The sequence below is a fragment of the Diabrotica virgifera genome, chromosome 7 (genome assembly GCF_917563875.1).
Source record: "Diabrotica virgifera virgifera chromosome 7, PGI_DIABVI_V3a".
NCBI lineage: Eukaryota > Metazoa > Arthropoda > Insecta > Coleoptera > Chrysomelidae > Diabrotica > Diabrotica virgifera.
Window position 1 is genome coordinate 69,110,150 of NC_065449.1, and position 25,001 is coordinate 69,135,150.

Here is a 25,001-nt window from a genome sequence, read left to right on the forward strand (position 1 = left end):
ATTTCTTTTTTAAATTGTTTAGAATAGGTCTTTCATTTTTAATCTCATTTTTTTCTTCAAAATTATACAAGGAAAATTACTTTTCAAGTAGTTGATCGATTAAGAAGTGACACTGATCCATGGTTACTACTACTACTATCATTGTTTGATTTGCGTGTATAGATATAATGCTATGTGGAAATGCGATCAATGATTGTCCGCGTTTAGGATTTAGTCCTCTTCAGGGTTTGTAGTGAATGTATAGTGTTGGCAGCAAAAGCAAACAGCCCGAAAAACACACTGGGGCAAGCGCCGTGTCCTGGTGTTTTGGATCCTGGGTTATGCCGGACGGTGGTGTCCAGAAGGCTAAGAAGTCAACAGAGAAGAAAGTTTGATGGATTGTTGTTGGTTCCATAGACATTTACGTGTACTGCCCGTGCTTTGCTCTCGACCAGTCTCCCTAGAAGCCATTGTACAACGACAGGCGAACCTGCGTCCCTCGTCGGCGGTCAGGAGGTGGCTTTGAGCGCAGCGTGGACAGTGTGCGTTCGAGTGGAGAAAATAGTTGCGGCTATTTTCTTGGGACGAACAGGTATAATTGTGCAATGAAGTTGGGAAACCGCAAAAAACCAACTTCCATGGTTAACTGCATCTGGTTAACTGCACGCACACTTTTTATAGCTACTGTCAGCAATTTTAAATCTGGTTATTTTAAAACAGCGCTACTGATACACAGCGCGCTTATGCCGTCGTTTCTTCAAAGTTTTCAGTCACTAGCCGGTCCCGAGCGCAACCGTGGGTATTGCCACCATTGTAACCAGTACCATTGTAACCAGAAATGAGTCTGGTAACAGAGTATAATAAAGTGCAACTGAGTCACATAAACTCGCCAATATTTTCTTGTCTACGAGTAGTTGACTATTTACTGAGTTAGGTACTATTACCACATAACATAATAATATATTTCTATTGGTAAAAATATTGGTAAATAGAATTATTTATCGTCATAAAATATTTATTTGCAAGAGTTTTAACTGTTACCAACGGTAACAGTGGTTACATGGACGCTTCACCAGTGCGCGCAAGACCGAGAACGATATCGGCAAATTGTCATGGAAGCTACCCACGCCTAAAATTTGGGCAGGGTACTTAAAGAAAAAGAAGTACTTGCGCAGGCAATTTTTTTTTGTAACACGGTCACAGGAAAATTCAGAGTGTTTTATATGTTCGTTCATGGGTAATCTTTCATTTTCCCTACTATACTACTAATCACTAAAAACCGATTATTAGGTAGGTACCTATTTATCCAAAATACTTAAAGAATAATTTACGTCTCTTTATAGAAATATCCCTAGATTCTTCGATGTGTCTATATAATCATTGTCTATTGGCTCTATTCATTTATAATAAAATAAATCGGATAAGGTCGTATGCAAATGTAGAAACTGAAAGTGTATGCCTTGTTTTGCCAATACAACAATTAAATCGATACTCATAATACTTTCCCTGTCGTTTTGCCATTGGCCGTGAGTACGCAAAACAATATATTATACTGGATATCAACCCTTGCAAGCTGTGCATCAACATGCAATCACATTATTTTTAGAGAACGGCTCTACTGCACCAATGTGATTTTTAGCAATATTTATTAAATTACATTTACTAAAATACAGATTAGTAATTATTGTAAGTAATTAAATAAATAGTTTAATATAAAAAATATTAATACAAAAAGGAATGAATCCCTCTCACAGGCTGTATACCATAATAAAAATTACGTAAAAAGTAAAAAATCTTCCTCTGTAGATGGTATGTAATTTATTTATTAAACATTGTTTCTAAAAAAAGATTCAAGTTGAAATTAAAGTAGGTACATCACAAAGTACATCACAAACAAACGTTTTCCGACTAATCAGTCCATCATCACTATAAACTCCAGATTCAAATCAGTTGAAACTAGCTACAGAGTTAGGTCAAATGACCATATAAATATAACATTTGAGCCATCTAGGCTACACCGAAAGCCACAATAAGTCGATGTTTAAAGAATTAATTATTTTAAATTAACATGGTGTCCTCTTCTTTGCTTTAAACTTCATGGTTATGGTTGGAGATCTAATCTAGAAAAATGGGCGGATAAAAACTGCCTAACTGTCAGTACAACCAAAACCGTATATCAAGTACTTACCCTTTCAACAAAGCAGACTGCTGTCAAGCTGACATACAAAGGAGTCGACCTGGAAAGAGAGGATGTAACGAAATACCTGGGGGTGTACATACATAAGAAAATGACGTGGAACCCTCAAATCGACGACATTGCAGAGAAAGCCACAAAGAGATGTCGACTGCTCAAACGTCTCACAGCAACAAAATGGGGCGCCACGCAAGATGTCTTGGTAGCAACATACAAAACCTATGTCCGGCCGATACTAGAATATGGGAGTGAAGCTACAATAACTGCGAGTACAAACACCACCTCCAAGCTTGAAGTCGCCCAGAACACTGCTCTTCGCGTCATCACCGGTGCTCCAAAATCAACACCGATTACATCAATGGAAGCCCAGACCGGTATTGAACCAATACAATGCCGCAGAGAGCAACACGCTTTAACCTTCTGGTAAAGGCAAATACGAATACTTCCACAAAAATGGGACGAATATAGACAAGCAGCCTCACGTCTTAAAACACAAACCACTCCGCTTACAGTAGCAAATCATATCATGGAAAAATACCACATTGACCTGTCGAAAGCCGCCCCCTTCCCAGCGCAAACTACACTCGCCCGCTGTCTACCAAACACAGAATTGCATCTTGAAAACCATAACGACCCGAAGCCTTTATCGTCAGACATTGTCCTAAGGAAAGCCGCCCTAGAGACGATACACACCAATTACCCAGCGCATGAGTGGCTCCACATCTACTGCGATGGCTCCTCGATGCCGGACTCGGGAAGAACAGGAGCAGGATATGTCTCAACGTTCTCCAAAGGCTCCATAGCTGTGGGTGCCCCTCTCACCAACTATGATGGCGAAATTGATGCTATACACGAAGCCGCTAAAAGTCTCGAGAATCTCCAACACCCCCAAAAAGTTCTTCTTCATCGACTGCCAAGCCGCAATCCTCGCCCTGTCGACAAATCGATATACCGACTGTGCCCAAACAATATCTTGCCGCGTCCAACTATCGAACTTGCTGGAAAAAGGGTGGCTAATTACTTTACAATGGATCCCTAGTCATTCGGTGTTGAAGGGAATGAAGCGGCGGATGAACTTGCAAAGGAAGGCACTACTCTTCCACAGCTCCCTAGCTTCCAATCGTACACATCAGCAAAGTCCACCATTAAAAGAGGAATCAAAGTGAAGATAAAAGACCAGCAAATAAAAGCCGGTGCTGGAAAATCTTGGGCCCACCTAATAGAGTCACCAATCCCTCACAACTTGCCGAGACCCATCAGTGTAGCCGCGTTCAGAACAATTACGGGGTATGACTACCTGGCCTCCCATCTACATCGCATCGGCGTCCGTGAAAATAACAACTGTCCACTATGTAATCAGCCCCAGATGGATGCTGCTCACCTGCCAGAGTGCCCAGCCCTGATAACAGACCCACCCGAGGAGGATGAAGATCATCATCATCATCATCATCATCATCCAACCAATTCACGTCCACTGCTGGACATAGGTCTCCCCCAATTGTTTCCACACTTCATGGTTTTGTGCTGATTTTTGCCAGTTTTTACTAATCCGCCTGATATCATCTGTCCATCGTGTAGGCGGCCTTCCTCTACTTCGTTTGTCTTCTCTTGGTCTCCACTCCATCAGCTTTCGTGCCCATCTTGAATCTTTCAGCCTGGCGACGTGTCCTGCCCAGTTCCATTTGAGCCTGGTGATACGTTCTACAACATCTGCGATACCGGTTGTTTGTCTGAGATCTTCATTTCTTATTTTATCCCGTAGAGTTACGCCCAGCATGGATCTTTCCATGCGCCTTTGAGCAACCCGCATTTTCGACGCTGTTGCCTTGGTTAGAGTCAGTGTCTCTGCTCCATATGTCATTACCGGTAGCACACATTGGTCAAACACTTGTCTTTTTAAACCGATCGGTATACTGCTCCTAAATATGTCTCTCAGAGCTCCGTAGGCTGCCCAAGCAAGAGTTAATCTTCTTTTTATTTCGCATGTTTGGTTATCTCTGCCAATTCTAATTTCATGACCCAAGTAAATGTACTTTTCCACTAGTTCTACTTCTTGTTCGCGTATAATCAGCTGCCCGCTAGGAATCAGATTATTAGTCATAAATTTAGTTTTAGAAAAGTTCATTTTCAGGCCTATTTTCCAGCAGATAGCGTCTAACTCATTTAGCATTTTCTTTACTTCTCCTAGGTCATCAGTTATAAGGACTATGTCATCTGCAAAACGAAGATGATTTAACTTTTCTCCATCTATTTTGATCCCTTTTTTTGTCCGAGTTGAGCATCTTAAAGGCATATTCCAGAACAGTTATGAATAGTTTTGGCGAGAGTGTGTCGCCTTGTCTTACGCCGCGTTCTATGCTTATTTGTTTGGTTTTATCATGTAACTTAACACTCATTGTTGCCTCTTTATAAATATTATAGATGAGTGTACTGTAACGGTAGTCAATGCGGCATTCATTTAGAGCTTCTAAAATGCTATCCAGCTCTATCGTGTCAAAGGCTTTATGAAAATCCACGAATGCTAGGACAAGGGGTTTATTATATTCTATTGACTTCTCAATTAGTAACTTGACTGCCTGCAGATGGTCGTTTGTCCCAAAGTTTGATCGAAATCCAGCTTGTTCTTTTGGCTGGTAAAAAGGATGAAGATCGCCTATGAGAAATGGCTCGTCTATACTGGTCAGCGCGTCGCCAAATGGCTAACAAGCCAAGGGTGGGCGTTGGCTAGTAAGTAAGTAAGTATGGTTGGAGATAGCAGGAAACAGACTGATTGAATAGAAAATACTTTAATATTTACTTGTAATTTAATGTTTGATATTTACTTGTTCGAGGTCTTCACAGTCGGAAAAGGAGTTAGACAGGGTTGCATACTGTCACTAGCATTATTTAACATTATATACTCTGAAAACATCTTTAGTGAATCCTTGGACAAATCAGAAGATGGAAATGCAATAAATACGGCCAAATTAATAAATAATATTAGGTGTGCAGACCATCCAGTGTTGCTGGCAGATAGTGCGCAGGGTCTCTAAAGGATGATGGAAAATAATGTAGAAACATGTAAAAAATACTACCTAAAATTAAATTCTGAGAAGACAAAAATAAGTATCATTAGTAAGAACACCAAAAAACGCCCAAATTACAATAAGCTATACACCGTTAGAAAGAGTCGAGAAAATATACTATTTGGGCTGCAATATTAAGGATACTTGGGATTATATCTACGAAAGAAAAACTCGTATTGAAAAAGTAGAAACTCTTTTAACGGCCGTAGGAAGATTATTTGACACTTATCTTTAAGTATCAATATACGCATAAGAATTCTTAGATGCTATGTCTTTAGTTTCCTCCTCTACGTAGTAGAAAGCCTTCTTACAGAAGATGCCACAAAACGAGTAGACGCTGTGGTGCCACCGAAGTGTGTTAAAGATCTCATATATACACCACCCTTGGTCGCCAACGTCACTAGGAAATAGGTACCTTTAGAAAAAGAAAAACTAATTATTATTATCTATTATTATCAAGGAAATTATTTGAAATATATACTTACAGTATTTTTATCAAAATTACGCCGCACAAACCTTATGGAAATTAGGTCCCAGTGGATTTAGTTCATACTTTAGGAAAATACCCTTTGAAGCATTGTGATGAAAAGTTCTCATGGTCACAACTCGATCGTATATAGGATTTTCAAGGTATAGAGGCACAAACTCGGCAAATTATAAGATTTACTGGATATTCCAATTCCCTGAGTTACTGGTTATCAGGCAACATGTAGAAGTTTACATCAAAGAAAAGTACTAGTAGTCAAGGATTTTTTCCTGGCTATCCAATGATAGCCAGGAACCCCTTTCATTGACCTTGGAAACCAGGTTCTCAGGGAGTCAGTTCTGGTGGCATATTCGTGTTTAGCAACCTCAAAAAACCCTTCAGTAATTCATTTGCATCAATTAAATGCCAAAAACCATCGACACTCTAGAAGATGACGCCCTTGCAGTGACCCTGGCCACCACGTCCTCCGGAGGTCCATTCTGATGACATATTCGTGTTTAGCGATCCCAAAAACCCATGAGTAATCTGTTTATATCAATTTAATGCTGAAACCTTCGAAACTCTAGAACATGACCTCCTTTGAAGGTCAAGGTCAAACTAAAGGTTGCCATTGGATAGCCAGGAAAAAATCCTAGACTACTAGTATTTTTATTTAATGTAAACTTCGACATGTTGCCAGATAACCAGTAACTCAGGGAATTGGTATACCCGGTAAATCTTATAATTTTTCGAGTTTGTGCCTCTCTGAAAATCCTCCATACGATCGAGATGTGCCCATGAGAACTTTTTATCGGGATGCTTCAAAGAGTATTTTCCCAAAGTATGAACTAAATCCACTGGGACCTAATTTTCATAAAGTTTGTGCGGGGTACTTTATATCGCAAATCAGATACATATAATAAACTGCTCGTCAAAAGTTAGGAATATAGAAAATTCTGCTGAATTTTCATAGTAGATTTTTTCGTGAACAGATTAACGGATTCCGCTAATTTTTTTTTATTATTTTAGGTGTTTCTTTAGTATTTACACAGTTATGCAAAGGTTTACTCAAACTTTCTTTTGTGCTTATACCGGGTGGAAGAAAGGAAATATTTTTCTTATGTTAAGTTTGAGACGCCCTGTAGGGAGGTACAAATGTGAGTATACATCGGAATCGTATTGTAGCCTTATGTTATATGAACATTTTTTTTTGAATATCCCTGATATCTTTACTAACAAAAAAATAGACGGTTTTGTAATTTAATATGTGGTTTAACCGAAACAAAAGTTTGAGACATCTTGTAGGGCGAAAAAGGCACAAAGGTGAGTATACCTCAATATTATGTTGTAATCTCATATTTTGTGAATATTTTATTTTTTTAATCTCTCTAATATCTTTAATAACAAAGAAACTAGACGGTATTGCTCTTTGGCGGCACACATAGTGGAAGCGGGTTCCTGTTTACGGGCAAACCGCGCGGTTCTCGCGCGCGGGTATGGTAACACAGTGAAGACGGGTAAAAACGAGGGAGATCGTTTAAATTTGGCAGTTGCGTCTACTACTTGTAGCAAAATGTCGTCTTTCGATGACGATATAATTGCTTTAGATTCTGTTTTGACTAAACTGAAAAGAAAGAGAGTTGATGTACATCCTATTAATCGAGAAAGATTAATTTATGGAGAATATCATCATCTATTTCAAAAATTAAAAGATAATGAACAATTCTTCCAGTATATGAGAATAACTCAAGAGACTTTTAAATATATTTTGGAGAAAGTGGAGTATCGTTAAAACCAATATTAAACGCTCAACTTACAGTCAACCAACAGAATATCGAAAGAGTTGAGCAATATACATATCTGGGTACGAATTTAAATAACCAATGGTACTACTCAACAGAAATTAAACAGCGAATAATAAAAGCGAAAGCAGCATACGTTAGAATGAGACCCATTTTCAACAGTCGAGACATATCATTAAAAATAAAATACCGTCTGTTGAAATGCTACATATTCACAGTTCTGCTCTACGGAATGGAAGCGTGGACTCTAACTGTTGTATCTATGAATCGGCTCGAAGCTTTCGAAATGTGGTGTTATAGGCGCATCTTACGTAGGTATATCCTGGGTCGACCGAATTACTAATGTGGAATTCCTGCGTAGAATGGAGAGAGAGTGTGAAATTCTCATAAGCATCAAAACAAAAAATTTAGAATATCTAGGACATGTAACATGTAACGTTACGGCCTTCTCCAACTGATTCTCCAAGGGAAGGTAAATGGTAAAAGTGCACCGGGAAGAAGACGCATTTCCTGGCTTCAAAATTTACGAAAGTGGTATAACACCACTACCACTTAACTGTTCCGCGCTGCGGTAAACAAAGTCAAGATAGCCATGATGATCGCCAACATCCGGAACGGATAGGCACTTTAAGAAGAAGAAGGAGTATCGTTTAATTAAAAACTGGTGTAATTTACATAAGCAGGCTATCCTTCCGGAAGAAAGGCTTGTTATAACATTGAGGTAAGTAGTTTTGTTGTAAATTTATTTTTCAAGTACTTATTTAGTTAATAGTTAATAATGGAATGATTTTAGAAATTCCTAAGTCACACAAAATTACGGTTTCAATAAGATTGACTTTATTACTTTTGTTTATTATAATGTACAATTTATAAAATTAATCCATGGAGAACTATTAATTCTTATTATAAAAGAGGGAATAAACTAAATTCTCATTGGAGTAAACATTAAAACTCATTCTAGCAAAACTAAATTCTCATACTAACAAAAGCGGTCAGGCGGGTTGAAGCGGTTGGCCCGCGCGGACCTGCTTTGACTATGTTCGTGTACATTTAGAGGCGTTGAGCACAAAAGTGGCCCAAGCCCAAAATATTCAACTTGGAGAAAATCGCAAAAGAAATTTTGCTCTTTTTTTAAATGCAAATTAAAGTATCTTAAACTTAAATTGTATCATTTATTTTTTTATGTTTGTATGTAAAATGATGTTAGGTATTGTAATATTACTTTTTTTGCATGTGATCAAAAAAATAAAGATTTGATTGTGGTTTGGGCCGCTTTTGCATTTACGGTTTTGTTATAACTGATCAAAGCAATAAGGGCTTTTGATACAAAAAAAGGAAAATACAAGTATTTAAATTTATTTAATGCAAATAAACTTTATTTACAATATTTTTCAATGGTCATCAACTGCTATTGCGCCCAGGTCCTGCTATTGCAGCACGTTCACTGTGTAAGAGTAGTTTATAAAATTCGTGATAGACGGGAGGAATATAGTCAAGTAACGCTAGCAAATCTTTGTATTTTGCTACTTGTATCGGCCTTGGTCCTGCAAATAATCGCTGATTGAATGTGGCAAGTTCCAAAAAGTGTTTCTTGTCCCGTTTTCTCATGTTAGCTTCATAAAAAAGGACCTCTTCGTTGTTGGAATATTTGAATTGAATAAATCCAGGTTTTTCCTTACTGTAGTGTAGCCACTGTATGCACAACCACTCTACCTTTTCTCCCGTTTTAGTTGTTTTACGTTGCGTTAACGCCTTTTCAGAAACTTGGCGTGGAAAAAAAATTCTGTGGATTTCATTGCGACCACAGGAAACTTTTTCTTTTTTCGCGTGTCAGACACTACTTGTTCTTCTTGTTCTTCTCAATCAAAGTCCGAAATCTTGGTCATTCGGTAGATATGAACGTCCAGAGGCTAAGAATTTATGATCTATACTTTCTACTGTAATTTCGTTGCTTGCAACAATGTAAGTACAACAAAGGGCAGCTATTTTAAATTTTCTGTTCTACGCTCCACATTAATCACTGTACATAATCAATTTTTTCGTTCCAACATAGTTCTTTATGTAATTTGCAATGCAGGATCCTATTTCTTGCGGGGTCCACGTAGTAATGCTTTCCTTCCACATGTGTTTGTAAGTTAGGAATTCCGAAACAAAACGTCTACAATTGCCTTTTGTAGTAGGCAATTCCCGTAGAAATAATTGGTGTTGCTAACGTTTTCATAAGGTCAAATGAAATAGCTGTCGGGCCGTTGTCGAGAACAGCAGCAGCTGCGTCCTGATTCATACCTATTTGTGCGGCGTCTGCTTTTCTTTGATGTAGTTCTTGCCTTGCTTGAATAATGTGATAATATTCGTTATTTGCTGTAGCGGATTTAATTTTAACGTTAAATGCATCACATTTGCGACAACTGTCTGAAATTGGAGGATCAAATCTCAAATTGAAGTTCCGATTGAAAATGCGAAGGAATACAAACATTGAAACGTTATTTGGTACCCCAGCCTTGTATAAATATAATATTTTTATTATGTCTAGATCGGGAGATAAGATGTCATAATATTAAAAAAATGTTTGTAGATACTCACCTGAACTTGTTTCGTCGTATTGTCTAATTGTATTACTCATAATATAGTAATTAACACAACAATTAATACTATTTGCGGAACAAAATTCGGACTGTACCCAATCAGCTTTACGTCAAATCTGCAAATCTGCTAATGCAAAAGCGGCTAATGAGGTTTGGGCCGTTTTTGCATTTAAAATGACTTGGAATATTGAGAGTGCAAAAGTGGTTTGCACTGCTATCTCTCGAAGGGAAGCATGATTAGGGTTGGGTCGCATTTGCATTATAAACTTTGTTGTACTAGCAGGCCATTTCTGCATATAACTCAATTTTAAAAAATTTGTGGGTTGGGCCACTTTTGCGCTCAACGCCTCATTAAAGACGTTCATTCTTTTTGAAAACGTTTAAAAGCGGGTCCGCGCGGTTTAACCGTAAGCGGAAACCGCCTCCACTGTGTGCGCCGACTTTAATATGTGTTTTAGCTGACGACATGCATCACATCACACATGTGAAACATAGAAACACATATTAAAGAGTAATACCGTCTTGTTTCTTTGTTATTAAAGATATCAGAGAAATTAAAAAAATAAAATATTCACAAAATACTAGGCTAAAGTCTATTCGGTAGACTTACACCGGTCATGGATTAAGAAAGAAATGAACGAATTTACTGGTCCGCTGTATTTTGACTATTTACACATGGGCGCAGTAATTTTTTATTTGAGGAGGTTCTTATATAAATCAAATAATTTTAAATTTTAGGTGTTTGTATAGCCTCAGAAGCCTAAACGAGATAATTTTATGATTCTTTATAACAGTTCATTATCCGTAGCCAAAAATCAATATACCTATTATTAATTGTTGCATGAATATCAATATAATAAAAATAAAACAAATTATAACTTATAAAAGGTAGAAGGCTAAACGTTGCTGTATTGTTGATGTTTTAATTGAATCTCTAAAATGGTTTTCTATAAAGTCACAATCAATTTAAGTGATATATTGACGTTGGATGTTTTTAAATTAAAGTCAATTGACGCGTGTAAAAAGCAATTATATGACATTGTAAACTAATTTTAGCTTGTTTTATTTTTTTTTCAGATCGCATGTTTTCTATGTTAGTCATGTATATTTTATAGTTTATATGTATAATGGGGTATTTTTCCCGTAAATAAAAATTATTAAAAACAATATTATAATATTACGTATGTACCTACAATATCTACAAATAGTTTCGATTTCAAACAAATCACACCTACTAAAATGATCACGCCTTGAAAAGGATCCGGTAATCCTACAGCAGGGCATTATGTAAACATCAAATATTTAAGTAAAATGCTAAATATTATTAAGTCAATATACGTACCAATTTTTTTTACTAAAATGATTTAGTCGTTATTGTTCACACTATCATCGCCATCGCTGTCATCATCATCGCTGTCGTCACCGTTAATTGTTATTATGATTGGGCTTATTTCGTTAATTTTATTTTCACGAATCCACCAATCTTCAATTAATTTTTCGCACTTGTATATACAGTTCCGCCATACTTCTGGAGTTGCAATTGAAAGTGCTTCTCGCCAAGTTTCCCAAACCGCTTCGTCTGTATACCCATTAGGCCCAATATGGTTGTCGTAATATTGTTTTGCTATTCCCCATATATATTCGATGGGATTAAACTGGCAGTGGTATGGTGGAAGACGTAAAACTTGATGCCCGTAACTTTCAATAACCTGATCCACCACAAAGATTTTTGGTTTTGCATGTTCTTTTGCCAAACGTAACAACTCAGACTTTAATATATGCTGTGGAATATATATGCGTTCATTTGTTAGCCATTCTTTAATCTTATCTACATTCCACGAATTTGTTGGACTTTTGTTTAGTATTTCTGAATGATAAGGCGCATTGTCTAAAATAATTACGCTGGGCTCACTTAATCCGGGAAGAAGTTTTTCACGCAACCATTTCACAAACATTTCCGTGTTCATATTGTCATGATAGTCACTGTTTTTTTATGTAGACGAAAATATTAAATCAGCACCTTCTATAAAGCCTGTCTTCCCTCCCGCGTGCAGAATTATATGTCACTTCCCTTCTCCACTAGTATGCTTGATCGATTTTATGTTGTCATCTTGCCATATTCTCTTGGTAGCACCCTTAGAAAATATCCATGTTTCGTCTAAATATACAAAAGTTGACCCTTCTTCTTTAAATTTGTTATATTTTCTCAGAAACTCAATTCTCTTGTGTACAACAGAACTTCTTTCACAAAGCGCTTTTCTGTTATCCTCTTTTTTAAATTTGAATCCTATGTTATGTAGGACTTGCCATAAACTTGTTCTGCCGATGTCACCAAATTTCCTCTCTTTTAACTTAAGTAAAATTGTATCTAAAGTCACATGTTCCTTATTTGCACGCATTTGATATATGATATTACGAATTTCAAATTTTCGTCCTTCGAACATATCGTTCGTTTTTAATAACAGGCGAGTATGGTGGTGATCGTTTCCCGGCACTTCACTATTCTCGTTTTTAATTGTAGATCTTAATTTTGATTCGCTAATTCCTAAAGCATCGCACACGCGTTGTTGTACAGACGTTACCGATTTTAAAGGACCACCATTGTTTTTTTCCGCAATAAAGTACTTATGTAGGTTACAAATTAGAGTATCTACATCTAAAACACGTCTTGGCATTTTCGGTTAAACAGCACGAACAGATTCTCACAAAATTAACAATATAAGGCGTTACCAATTCGACAGAATAAATTCAACTGGAAGATAACAAATGTCCTTATAGTTTCTTATAGCATTCCTGATTTGTTTGTCGACCCATTTAGTTAAATTACCTATTAAAATTGCATTAGTTTGTCATACTTTCTCTAATTTGGTTTTGCACCTATTTGGGTAGTTAAGTACTTTCACTTGAATAAGTAAAATGCCAAGACAGTTACCGTAATTAAAATAGGTCAAAAAGTGAGCTTTATTTTGTTACTATACAGTATGGTGCAAATGAAAGGAATAAATTCGTTATTTCGTAAACCGGCGACTTTAAGGAAAAATCCTGAAACAGGTCGATTTTTATTTTTAAATTATGATATTTTGCCATAAATGTCATACTAGTAACGTCATCCATATGGGCGTGATGAAGTAATCGATGATTTTTTTAAATGAGAATAGGGGTCGTGTGCTAGCTCATTTGGAAGATCATTCAATTCTCTATTTATTAATATAAACATTTACATAATTGTTTATACAGGGCGCCCAAAAAATTTTTTTAATTTAAATTATTTGACAAAAAAAGAAGAATCTATATAATTTATTTAATTTAAAATACATTTTATTGCTGTTAGAAATCAGTAAAAAAAATGTTTATATCACAAATAAACATTGTTTTTCGCTTAAATTAAATGTTCAAACTTCCTAAGAAACAGGTGGCTGGCGGGAGCTGGCTTGAACATTGAATTTAATCGAAAAGCAATGTTTATTTTTGAAATAAACATTTTTTCTGTTTCTGGGCAACAGTAAAATGTATTTTGAATTAAATAAACTACATACATTCTTCTTTTTTGTCAAATAATTTCATTAAAAATTTTTTTGCACGCCCTGTACAAATAATTGTGTAAATGTTTATATGACTAAATAGTGAATTTAATGACCTTTCAAATGAGCTAGCACTCGACCCCTATTCTCATTTAAAAAAATCATCGATTACGTCATCACCCCCAGATGGATGACGACACTAGTATGATATATATGCCAAAATATCATATGTTGAATGGGTTTATTGACATATTTTAAAACACATTGTAGGTATACCCCCAAAATATATTTTATTACTATTCCTTTCTTTTATCTGTTTCAATAGTTTATTAATGTTTCTTCACTGCTTATATCAATAATACATAGTCTCAATTTACAATCAATTACTTTCAACTGAATTTTAATCCCTTCCTTTCTTTTCTTTTCTACTCTAATTCTCACCCTTTAATTTATATCTCAATTTCATGTACCTACATTGTTGTCTATCAATTCACATTTATTACTGTTATTACTATATGACTGCTAATATACCCTTTTAGCTACAATTTTTAAGCTTTCCGATGTTTCATCCTTTTTACGACCACTACTCCTCTCATTAAAACATCAAGGAGTATTGACTTTAGCAATTTAGGTTACAGCTGCACGTCCACATCTAACATATATATTAGATATCGACCCGTTTTGATCCAAACGTTGTTAGTCTTACACTAACACATACACTAATAAATAGAAGTCTTTAATAAATATAAATAAAAACAAAAATCTTTTAATAAATAGAAATAAAAATCTTTAAAACCATCACATTTTAAAAAAATTGTATATATGGCATTCACTTTAGTCTACTTCACAAACAAAATAACAGGTACAGATTTGTTGGTTGTCTTTCACCAACTATCTCTTCACCCTCAAAAATTCCCAAATTCCATAAACTTGTTTACCTTTGCAACATTCTCCGTCTATTCCACCATATCCCGTTAGCATAACTTAAGCAGATATATCATGTTAATGAATACTGAGGTAGTACCTCCTTGTAACTGAATCATTTAGTTACTTGTAACCGTTGACCTGAAGATGCTCTGCATACTTTAGAGAGCGAAACCGGTCGTCGGAAGTTACAATACATGATTGAGAGTACGTCTGTCTTTTACTTCATTCAAAATATCATAATTTAAAAACAAAAATCGACCTGTTTCGGGATTTTCCCTAATGTCATCGGTTTACGAAATAAAGAATTTATTCCTTTCATTTGCACCATACTGTATATACGAGTAGTTGCAAAATTTACTGAATGCATTAACATTATTTAGTGGTGGCCGCATATCGAAATAACTACTCTGTGATAGACCACATAACGAATTAGTTACTCTGCGGTAGACCGCATATTGGATGGTACACCGCATATCGAATCGGCACTAATCTATATATTTTTTCGTATTTAAAATATTACTTGCGGGTAAATCCTAATTGTTCTTTTAGTCAAGGAAGTCTCTTCGCATCTGCTCGGGAAAATGTTCTAGTCAGGTGTTTTGCATAATCTTACTCCTAAGTTAGTATTAAGTTTTTGCTAAGAAAGGTATTTCTAACAAGGGTGCATTGTATTTTATTATTTATCTTATTATTTTTCCTTAAATTATCCTGTTTATTAAATTTTAATCAAAAAATTACTAAAAATTCAATAATTAAATAGATATTGGCCCTCTACGCACCCGAGGTCTACGCTTATGTTACTGGTATACCTAAAATATTACAATCGACCTGCCGATTCGTTTGTTTCTTTATTAATCCGTGACCGGTGTATCCCTACCGAATAGAGAGTACAACATAATATCGAGGTATACTCACTTTTGTGCCTTTTTCCCCTACAAGGTGTCTTAAACTTTTGTTTCGGTTAAAACACATGTTAAATTACAAAACCGTCTATTTTTTTTTGTTTCTAAAGATATCAGGGACATTCGAACAACAACATGTTCACAAAATATAAGACTATAATACAATTCTGATATATACTCACATCTGTACCTCGTTCTCCCTACAGGGTGTCTCAAACTCAACATAAGAAAAACATTTCTTTTCTTCACCCGGTATAAGTACAAAAAATAAGTTTAAGTAAACCTTTTCTTCTTCTTAAGGTGCCGAGACCGCTTGTCGATCGTTGGCTCTCATGTTGCCCAGCATATTAACAATCATTGTCTTATTTACAGCCGCACGAAATAGTTCAGTGCTAGTTTTCCCAAACCATTGGCGTAGGTTTTTAAGCCAAGAAGTTGTACGGCGGCCCACACTTCTTTTTCCCATTATTTTACCTTGCATGACAAGGTGAAGTATGTCATATTTTTCTGGGTGACGCATTATGTGACCAAAGTATTCCAATTTGCGCCTTTTAACCGTGTTCACTACTTCGCAACTTTTATTCAAACGTTGCAAAACCCTTTCGTTTGTGACTCTTTCTACCCAACTGATCTTTAGAATACGGCGGTAGACCCACATTTCAAATGCTTCTAGGTTTTTTAAAAGCGATTCTGTCAGTGTCCATGCTTCGACCCCGTAAAGTAGTACTGGGAATATATAACATCGGACCATTCTTATGCGAAGTTCCAAATTTAGATCATGACTGCACAGGATTTTCTTAAATTTCATAAGACTTGTTCTTGCTTTGGCAATTCTACTTTTTATTTCTGTACTAGGGTTCCAGCTTTTATTAATATGAGTACCCAGATATACAAGATTACTTACTCGTTCAATTGAGTCATTACCGATTGTTACGTTATAGTTATTATTATTTACGGCTGCCTGTTTACTAATGACCATAAACTTTGTTTTTCTTGCGTTGAGATTGAGTCCATATATCGCGCAGAATGCCACCATTCGGTTCAATAACGCTTGAAGATGTTCAATTGATCCAGTCAGCAACAAGGTGTCATCTGCGTATCTGATATTGTTCATAAGCATACCATTAATGAGTATTCCCTCTTTTGCGTTTTCCAACACTTCATTTAAGATTGTTTCAGCGTAAAGATTAAACAACATTGGTGACAATATACAGCCTTGTCGAACTCCGCGCTTGATTTTTACTTCTTCAGAGCACTGATTCGCAACCCTAATACATGCAGCCTGGCCCCAATACAAATTTGCGATTATTCTAATGTCCCTACCGTCCAGACCGGTAGTTTTGAGAATATGTAGCACTTTTTCATGGCGAACTTTATCAAAGGCCTTTTCAAAATCAATCGCGCACATGAAAACGTCATGATTTACATCTCTGCATCTTTGAATTAAAACTTGAGTTGCGAATAGTGCATCACGCGTTCCAAGGCCACAGCGAAAACCGAATTGAGTACTTGAGATTCTTTCCTCAATTCTTCTATATGTTCTTTGATGAATTATTCTGAGAAACGTTTTCAATACATGACTCATTAGGCTGATGGTGCGATAGTCGCTGCATTTTGTGGCTCTGTGTTTTTTTGGTAGTACAACAAATGAGGATTTAAGCCAATCTTTAGGAATTTTTCCGCTTTCGTAGATTAAGTTGAACAATTTCGTAAGTATCTTAATGCCCTCGGCACCTAAAAGCTTTAGTGTTTCTACGTAAATCCCATCTGGTCCGATCGCCTTGCCGTTTTTTGCGTTCTTTATAGCGTATTGCACTTCTTCCTTAGTTATTGGAGGACCGCTTATGTCATTTAGCGTTTCTAGTTCGCTTCTTTCATCATCGAATAATTCCTTTATATATTCTGTCCATCGTATTAGTTGACCTTCGATATCGATTATAATTTTTCCGTTTTTATCTTCGATTAGTGGAGGATTACATTTTTTATTCAGTCCTGCAACTTCTTTCAGTTTTTTGTGCATATTGAATGCGTCATAGATACGCTCGTAGTTCTCAATTTCTTTACATTGTTGTTTATGCCACTCTGATTTAGCTGATCTTATTTTTCTTCGAATCATACTGTTTAGCTTTTTGTATTCTGTCAGATTAGCATTCTTATATTTTCTTCTTACATCCATTAAATTCAATATCTCTTCTGTGATCCACTGTTGCTTATTCCTACGCTGATTTTCCATTAGATGGTCTTCTTGGACTTTTTCCAATGTTTCTTTGCATGACTCCCATAATTGTTCTTCTGAATTTTTATTTCCCAATTTCTGAAACTGATCTTCTAATTTATCGGTTACTATTTCTTTCACTTTTGCATTTGAAAGTTTATCTTTGCTGATCCTAGGAGATATTTTGGGTTTTTTAATCTTTTTAAATTTAAGTAATACTTTAGCTGCTAGTAAGTTGTGGTTGGAGGGTACATCCGCTCCTGGATATGTTTTGGAGGACAAGATAGCATTTCTATATCTTTTTGATATACAGATATAATCAATTTGATTTCTTACTATTCTTCCACAAGTGTCCATAGGAGATTTCCAGGTGTAAAGTCGTCGCTTAGGCAAGTCAAAAAAAGTGTTGGATATTACTAATTGTTTTTCTACACAAAATCTAATCATTCTATCTCCACGGTCGTTTCTCGTTCCTAAACCAAACTTGCCAACGACATCTTCTTCACTACCTCTTCCAACCTTGGCATTGAAATCCCCCAATACAATGTTTATATCTTGGCTTCCTGTGAGTGATAATAAATAGTCTAGATCTGAATAAAAGCTTTCGACAACTTCATCGTCATATTGTTGTGTAGGTGCATATACCTGAATGATGTTTAAGTCTGTACGATTTGTTTTTATTTGTAACATTATTAATCTATCTGAGTATAGCACGATATTTTTTACTGATTTTGCGACATTTTGTTCTAAAATAAATGCCACACCATTTCTATGTTGCAAACCTTCTTCACCAGAGTAGTAAATTTCATAATTATCTATCGTCATATGGCCAGAACCCGGCCACCTCATCTCGCTTATACCTAAGATATTTATATTTAACCTTCGCATTTCCTTGATCGTATTGTGAATCTTTCCAGATTCAAACATACTTGTAATATTCCAAGTCGCTATTAAACATTCCTTATCTATTACCAAATTTGATGAATTACAGGGAATTCGCTTGCTGACGACTGGGGAAACCCTGCTGTTTCCCACGCCGAATCTTGGATTCCGAGTCCCATGATTAGTAAATATATTTACATTATTAACATCTGTCATCATGAGTTACTAGGGAAGTTATAATCAGGTAGTTTCCCGTTGCTTTCCTGATTCCACTGCCGTTGACTGAATTTTCAGCTCATCCACCTTCGGGGCCGATTTCTCAACCCCAGGACAATAGAGTGCCCTTCCGTACCTCCTGGTAACGGTTGATTGCTTATACCGGCGCACATTCGGTTTTTATTTAGGTTTAGGTTCGCAGTATCGCAGCCGGTTAAATCATTATTTGACTGTCGCCTGCGACTTTATGGCACCGCACCTGTTACACTAATGACACAGCTGCTGTCCTGTGTCATGTCCTCAGTTGATCCGCCGGTACTTATTTGGCGAAGCCTTATTCGTACCTGTCCTGTATATCTACAGGAACGTTCCCTATCAGCCATTGGGACGCGCCGTGTTGGGGTTAAGGACTTCCCCATCCAGGTCTGTCTTTCACAAAGTACTGAAAAACCCCTACCCAATTCAGAGCTCTTCCTCCATGCAAACTAGACCTAGCACGTAGTGATGTTGATTATAGTTACTTTCGAGTAATCAATACAAATCGTTACTTTTGAATAAAGTAATCATTTCAAGTATTCGTTACTTTGATTACTTTGATTACTTTTGTATTGAGTATTTTTCGGTAGATAGATATTTTGTGTAGATATTCGGATATAACAAGTAATCATTTACAGTATTCGTTACTTTGATTACTATGATTACTTTCGTTACTTTTGTATTTGAGTACCGGTAATCGTACCGAGAAGCGTATTTCTCGGTAGATAGGTATTTTTTATAGGTATTCGGATGTAATAAGTAATCATTTACAGTATTCGTTACTTTGATTACTATGATTACTTTTGTATTTGAGTACCGGTAATCATATCGAGAATCGTATTTCTCAGGAGGTAGGTAGGTAGGTAGGTATTTTGTACAGGTATTCGGATATAACAAGTAATCATTTACAGTATTCGTTACTTTGATTACTATGATTACTTTCGTTACTTTTGTATTTGAGTACCGGTAATCATATCGAGAATCGTATTTCTCAGTAGGTAGGTATTTTGTATAGGTATTCCCATATAACAAGTAATCATTTACACTATTCGTTACTTTGATTACTTTTGTATTTGAGTACCGGTAATCATATCGAGAATCGTATTTCTCGGTAGGTAGGTATGTTTTATAGGTATTCCGATATAACAACGACCTTCACCGATCTGTTTAAGGGATAAAAATGATTTGATTACTATGATTACTTTTGTTACTTTTGTATTTGAGTACCGGTAATCATATCGAGAATCGTATTTCTCAGTAGGTAGGTATTTTGTATAGGTATTCAGATATAACAATGACCTTCACCGATCTGTTTAATGGATAAAATGATTATATGTAAAATAGGAGATGATTGAATGCTCGAATAAATGAAATTTATGGAAATAAAAGGCAGATATCACCTAGTTGCTCGATATTTGCCTTTTATTTTCATAAATTTGATATGTAATTTATGATTTTAAAAATTACAAATAACAATAGGGGCGCCTGATATAATTTTGACCAGACTACTTAGTTATCTAATAATTAAAAAATGACTTTGTTTATAAATTCTTATTAAATTTTTTCGGCCCGTGTAGGTATTTATTAGAATTTTAGATTTTTGAATCATTCGAAACAAAAAAGGTGTTTTGTAATTTTTCTCTTGTTGATAATTTTCGAGTTAAACACAAATTAAAACCAAAAAAAAAGGAAAATGGCAATTTTTAAGGCTAAAAACATAGTTAAAAAATAACATTTTTGAAATTACGAAGTACCTAAATTGAATTCAAACCTTCTTCTATCAGTTCTCGAAAGGATTTTGGGCTTATTTCATTTAAAAACTTTGTTTTTTAGTTATTAATGCAGTTTTGCAGGTTCGTAACAATTAAAAAAAATATTTTAGAATAAATCTTGCCAAAAATTGAGACCCGATAGAAAAAAGTTTAAGTAATTTGAATTTAGATACTTGATGATTACAACAATAATATATTTTACTTGTGTTTTTGGGTCTTGAAAATCGTCATTTGTGGTTTTTTTCAGTTTTAAATTGTTTATAGCTCGAAAACGATCAATTTAAAAGAAAAATTACAAAATACCTTTTTTGTTTCAAATGATCCAGAAAATATACAATAATATCTTACCGGGCCGAAAAAATTTTAGTAGAATTTATTAAAAAACGTCATTTTTGATTATTAATTAATTAATGTCTGTACAAAATTATATCGGGCACATTTTGCTTTTTATAATTTTTAACAGAATAAATTCTATATCAAATAATTGTAGATAAACAAGTTTTAAATTAAATTAGGTTTTCTAACAAATGTAAACATATTTTAAGTTTTTTATTTTTATTTAAGCTATTTATAATACAAAAATAAAAACAATAAAATAAAATAATACATATAATACAATACAATAAAATACAATAATACAATTCAATATAATACAATAACATACAATAATAAGAATAATACAATACGATACAGTATGCAGGGGTCGGCAACTTTGGCCCGCGGGCCGCATGCGGCCCTTTGCGCCTTTTTGAAGGCCCGCCAAAGCACCAATATAATTTTAGAAAAAATCAAAAAACTTAGTGTCATGCCGAAATGTGGCCGATGGCAACAATGCGGGCTAACAGAATAATGGGAAGGTGTATTTCACTACAACGACAGTAGATACTTAATGAGTAGATACGTAATACAAGTTATTTTTAATTTGGTAAAATAATTCAGGTCTTATCATAGAAAAAATAAATAAAATGCCACAGAAAAAAAAATTAATGAGAAAAAGTGTGAATTTAATGAAAAGTTAATTAATAAAGAAAAAAATATTTAATTGAAAATGGTTATTCATTTTTAAAAAAATATTTCTTTATATAATTTTATTAAAGCACTATGCTTAATTTGCAAAGAATCTATAAGAGTACCTATTCAAAGAAATTACGTTTGCCTCACCACTACATGAAACACAAAATTGAATGTGATAAATTTGAATCTCAATTCAGACAAAATAAAATTGGCTCTTTACAAAACTCATTAGACGGACAACAAAGCGCTTTTAAAAAATGTAAAGAACACAATTCAGCATTAAGTAATCAAAAAGTCCTTAATATTTCAAAATAGATTGCTTAACATAACAAACCATTTACGGAAGGGTAGTTCATTAAAAAATCTATCAAGGGGAAAGGAACAAAATGCAAAATTTTGACGCCTGCCAAAATTTTCAATGTATTTTAAATATAATAATTTTTTTCGAATCTTGAGAAAACTAATAAGTACCTATTTTTGAAAAATTTAAACGCAGAATGAAAGATTACTTTATTGCCGAGAGCCGAAAGTCCCTTAGAATGAATATAAAGTTTCTTTTGGGTGAGATATTTGAAATTAAAAATCACACTAAATTTTCTCCTTTTTTTTTCGCCCCTGTAACTTATTAAAATAAACATTATAGAAGTTTACAGGGACCTTCGCCTTCGGTAATAACGTAATATTTCATTCTGCGTTTTAATTTTTCAAAAATACTTATTAGTTTTCTCAGGATTCGAAAAAAATGAATCCCATTTAAATAGCATTGAAACCGAAAGTTCGTACCCATCCCCTTAACGCAATTTGACCAAAACAATTTTAAAAATTTGAAGATTTTAAATTGTCTGTACGCAGAGCAGTTCAATGTATTGAAATTATATCAATGTTTATTACAACAACAATGTTTCTTAAATTAAAAGAAAATTGTTCACAATTTAAGTACTTTTCATTGGCACTTACTTAATTAAAGTAACAATATAACTAACACTGCTCAATTGTTGATTGTTTTTGAATTAAAAAAATTGTGTAACAGAAGAACTTGTTACATTAGAAAGTCTCCATCGAAATACAAGAAGTAAAAATATATTTTTACAACTATTAAATTAGTAGATTTTTTCAATCTACTATCTCAAGTGTGGAAAATTAAAAAATAATCCTTTATCCTTTTGTCCATTGTATTTCGATGGTCAAAAAGCACACATATGGTTCCCATAATATGGGACATATGGCTCATTCGTTACAACTTTTCTCGAAATTCGGAATAATACACAATTGACAAGACAAGACAAATAACTTTATCACACACACTACACTAATTCAAAAAAGTACTTCAACTTCCTTTGTAACGGGCACAACTAGACCTGTCGCTCAGTTGTAAGTCCATATGTTGTATTAGAAATTTATGAGGGGCTTTTGAATTTTCAAAAACCACTTTTGTTAATGCGTAACCATAAATAAAAGTAGATATTTAACTCAACACAAGAACGTGTCAAGGAAGTTCGTGGAACTTTACGACTCGCAATTTCTCGGTACTAAACTATTTTAACACGTTAACTGCCTCATAGACGTTTATTTATTAATTTTTGGAGAAGTCAGAATAAGGTAAATATTTTTAAATTAAACGTACATAGAGGTATAGAAGAAGGGTTGGTGGTGAATAAGGGTTTTATCTATGGTGAGTGAATCCATACATAAAAATTATAAACATGTTTTTTTGTTTGTACAAAAGGATGTATCTATCTATAAATTTGGATTTGTTATCCAGTGATAACAATAACTCCAATAGTCTCTTAGATTATTGAAATGTGCCTTTAACACTAAGTACTTCGCTTAGAACCTAAGAACCTATATGGTAGCTCCAATGGTTTGTGGCTCTTCAGTTTCCGAGTCTGTTGCCACCGATGCCATGTTTTCTGTACCACATGAGGTTTATCAAGCATTAAACAATAATCTCCACACTGCCACTGTTTTTTGTGATTATGCCAAAGCTTTTGATTGTGTAAATCACGACATTTTGATAAAAAAACTAGATTTCTATGGAATTCGAGGTATTTCTTTGAACTGGTTTCAATCTTACTTGGAAAATAGGAAACAACTGGTTAGAGCAAATGATACAGACTCTAGTCTCAAAAATGTTGTATGTGGGGTACCGCAAGGTTCAGTATTGGGTCCTCTACTTTTCCTTATCTTTATTAATGACATCACTAGTTTAAAAATCGATGGAAAAGTTTTTCTTTTTGCTGACGATACCAGTATCACTTGGAGCAACTCAAATATCGCAACTCTTCATGCTACTATAACTTCTGATCTACTCACAATAAAATCCTGGTCAGATTCTAATTTACTCTCTTTTAACGTAGATAAAACAGTAGCATTACCCTATAAAGGAACTCTTCAACCCTTACCTCTTCATAACAGCCAGATCAGTATCGTTGATTCTGTAAAGTTTCTTGGTATTTTTTTAGATAGCAACCTTAAATGGTCCCTTCATATCGATGTGTTAAGCAAGAAACTATCCTCAGCTTGCTTTGCAATAAGATCTGTCTCTAAGGAAATGGATTTAGCCTCTTCCAAAATAACATACTTTTCATTGTTCGAGTCCCATCTTCGATATGGTCTGCCTTTTTGGGGTTTTGGTACAGCTGCCCAATCCGATGTTATTTTTAAATTGCAAAAAAGAGCAATCAGATATCTGTTTGGCCTCAGAAGAACAACACATTGCAGAAGCTACTTCAAAGATCACAGAATTCTAACATTACCTTCTTTATATATTTTAGAAACTGTTTGCTTAATTCGTAAACATCTACATGTTTTTCCAGAAAGACCTAGACATGACTATTCCACCAGAAATTCTACTTTTGACATCTATTTACCGATCCCGTCCAGTGAGTTAATAAAGAAATCTATATTATATTCTGCAAAAAAACTATACAAGCATCTCCCTCTACAACTTAAATCTGCAACATCTTTCCCCAAGTTCCGTAAAATGACTAAAGCCTATTTATCTGAAAGACCATATTATTCAATAGCAGAGTTTCTTAACCAATAACTAAGAAATTACAGTATTGTTATGTATAAGTAGAATCTTAATCTATATTTGAGTGTCATATGCAGCAGCATAACTTATTAAATAACTTATTAAATTTCTTATTAAATTTCTTAAGGTAGATTACGCAATTTGCAATTTTTTTTTAATTTTGCAATAGATTGTTACTGATTTTTATTTGACTTTATTATGTTGTATTTATATTGACGATTTGTATAATTTTAGTAAATTGTATTTGTTATTGTATTTGTTATTGTTTTTATTTATGATTCTTGTAAGCTTTGTCTATAAAATTGTTAAATTTTTTCAAGACAATAAAGCATATTTCTATTCTATTATATTCTATTCTATTCAGTGCTCACTATTATCTATCAGGATTAGT

General features: G+C 34.7%; 1 protein-coding gene across 1 annotated transcript; it reads right to left on the reverse strand.

Annotated features, from left to right (window-relative positions):
• Positions 1-11,455: 11,455 nt before the first annotated feature.
• Positions 11,456-12,058, reverse strand: LOC126888521 (uncharacterized). Its single transcript, XM_050656863.1, has one exon. It carries the CDS (start codon positions 12,056-12,058, stop codon positions 11,456-11,458), a length of 603 nt encoding a protein of 200 aa, XP_050512820.1.
• Positions 12,059-25,001: the final 12,943 nt, after the last annotated feature.

Coding starts and splice junctions, on each gene's coding strand:
- LOC126888521 (XM_050656863.1), bottom strand. CDS start 12,058: ATGAACACGGAAATGTTTGTGAAATGGTTGCGTGAAAAACTTCTTCCC.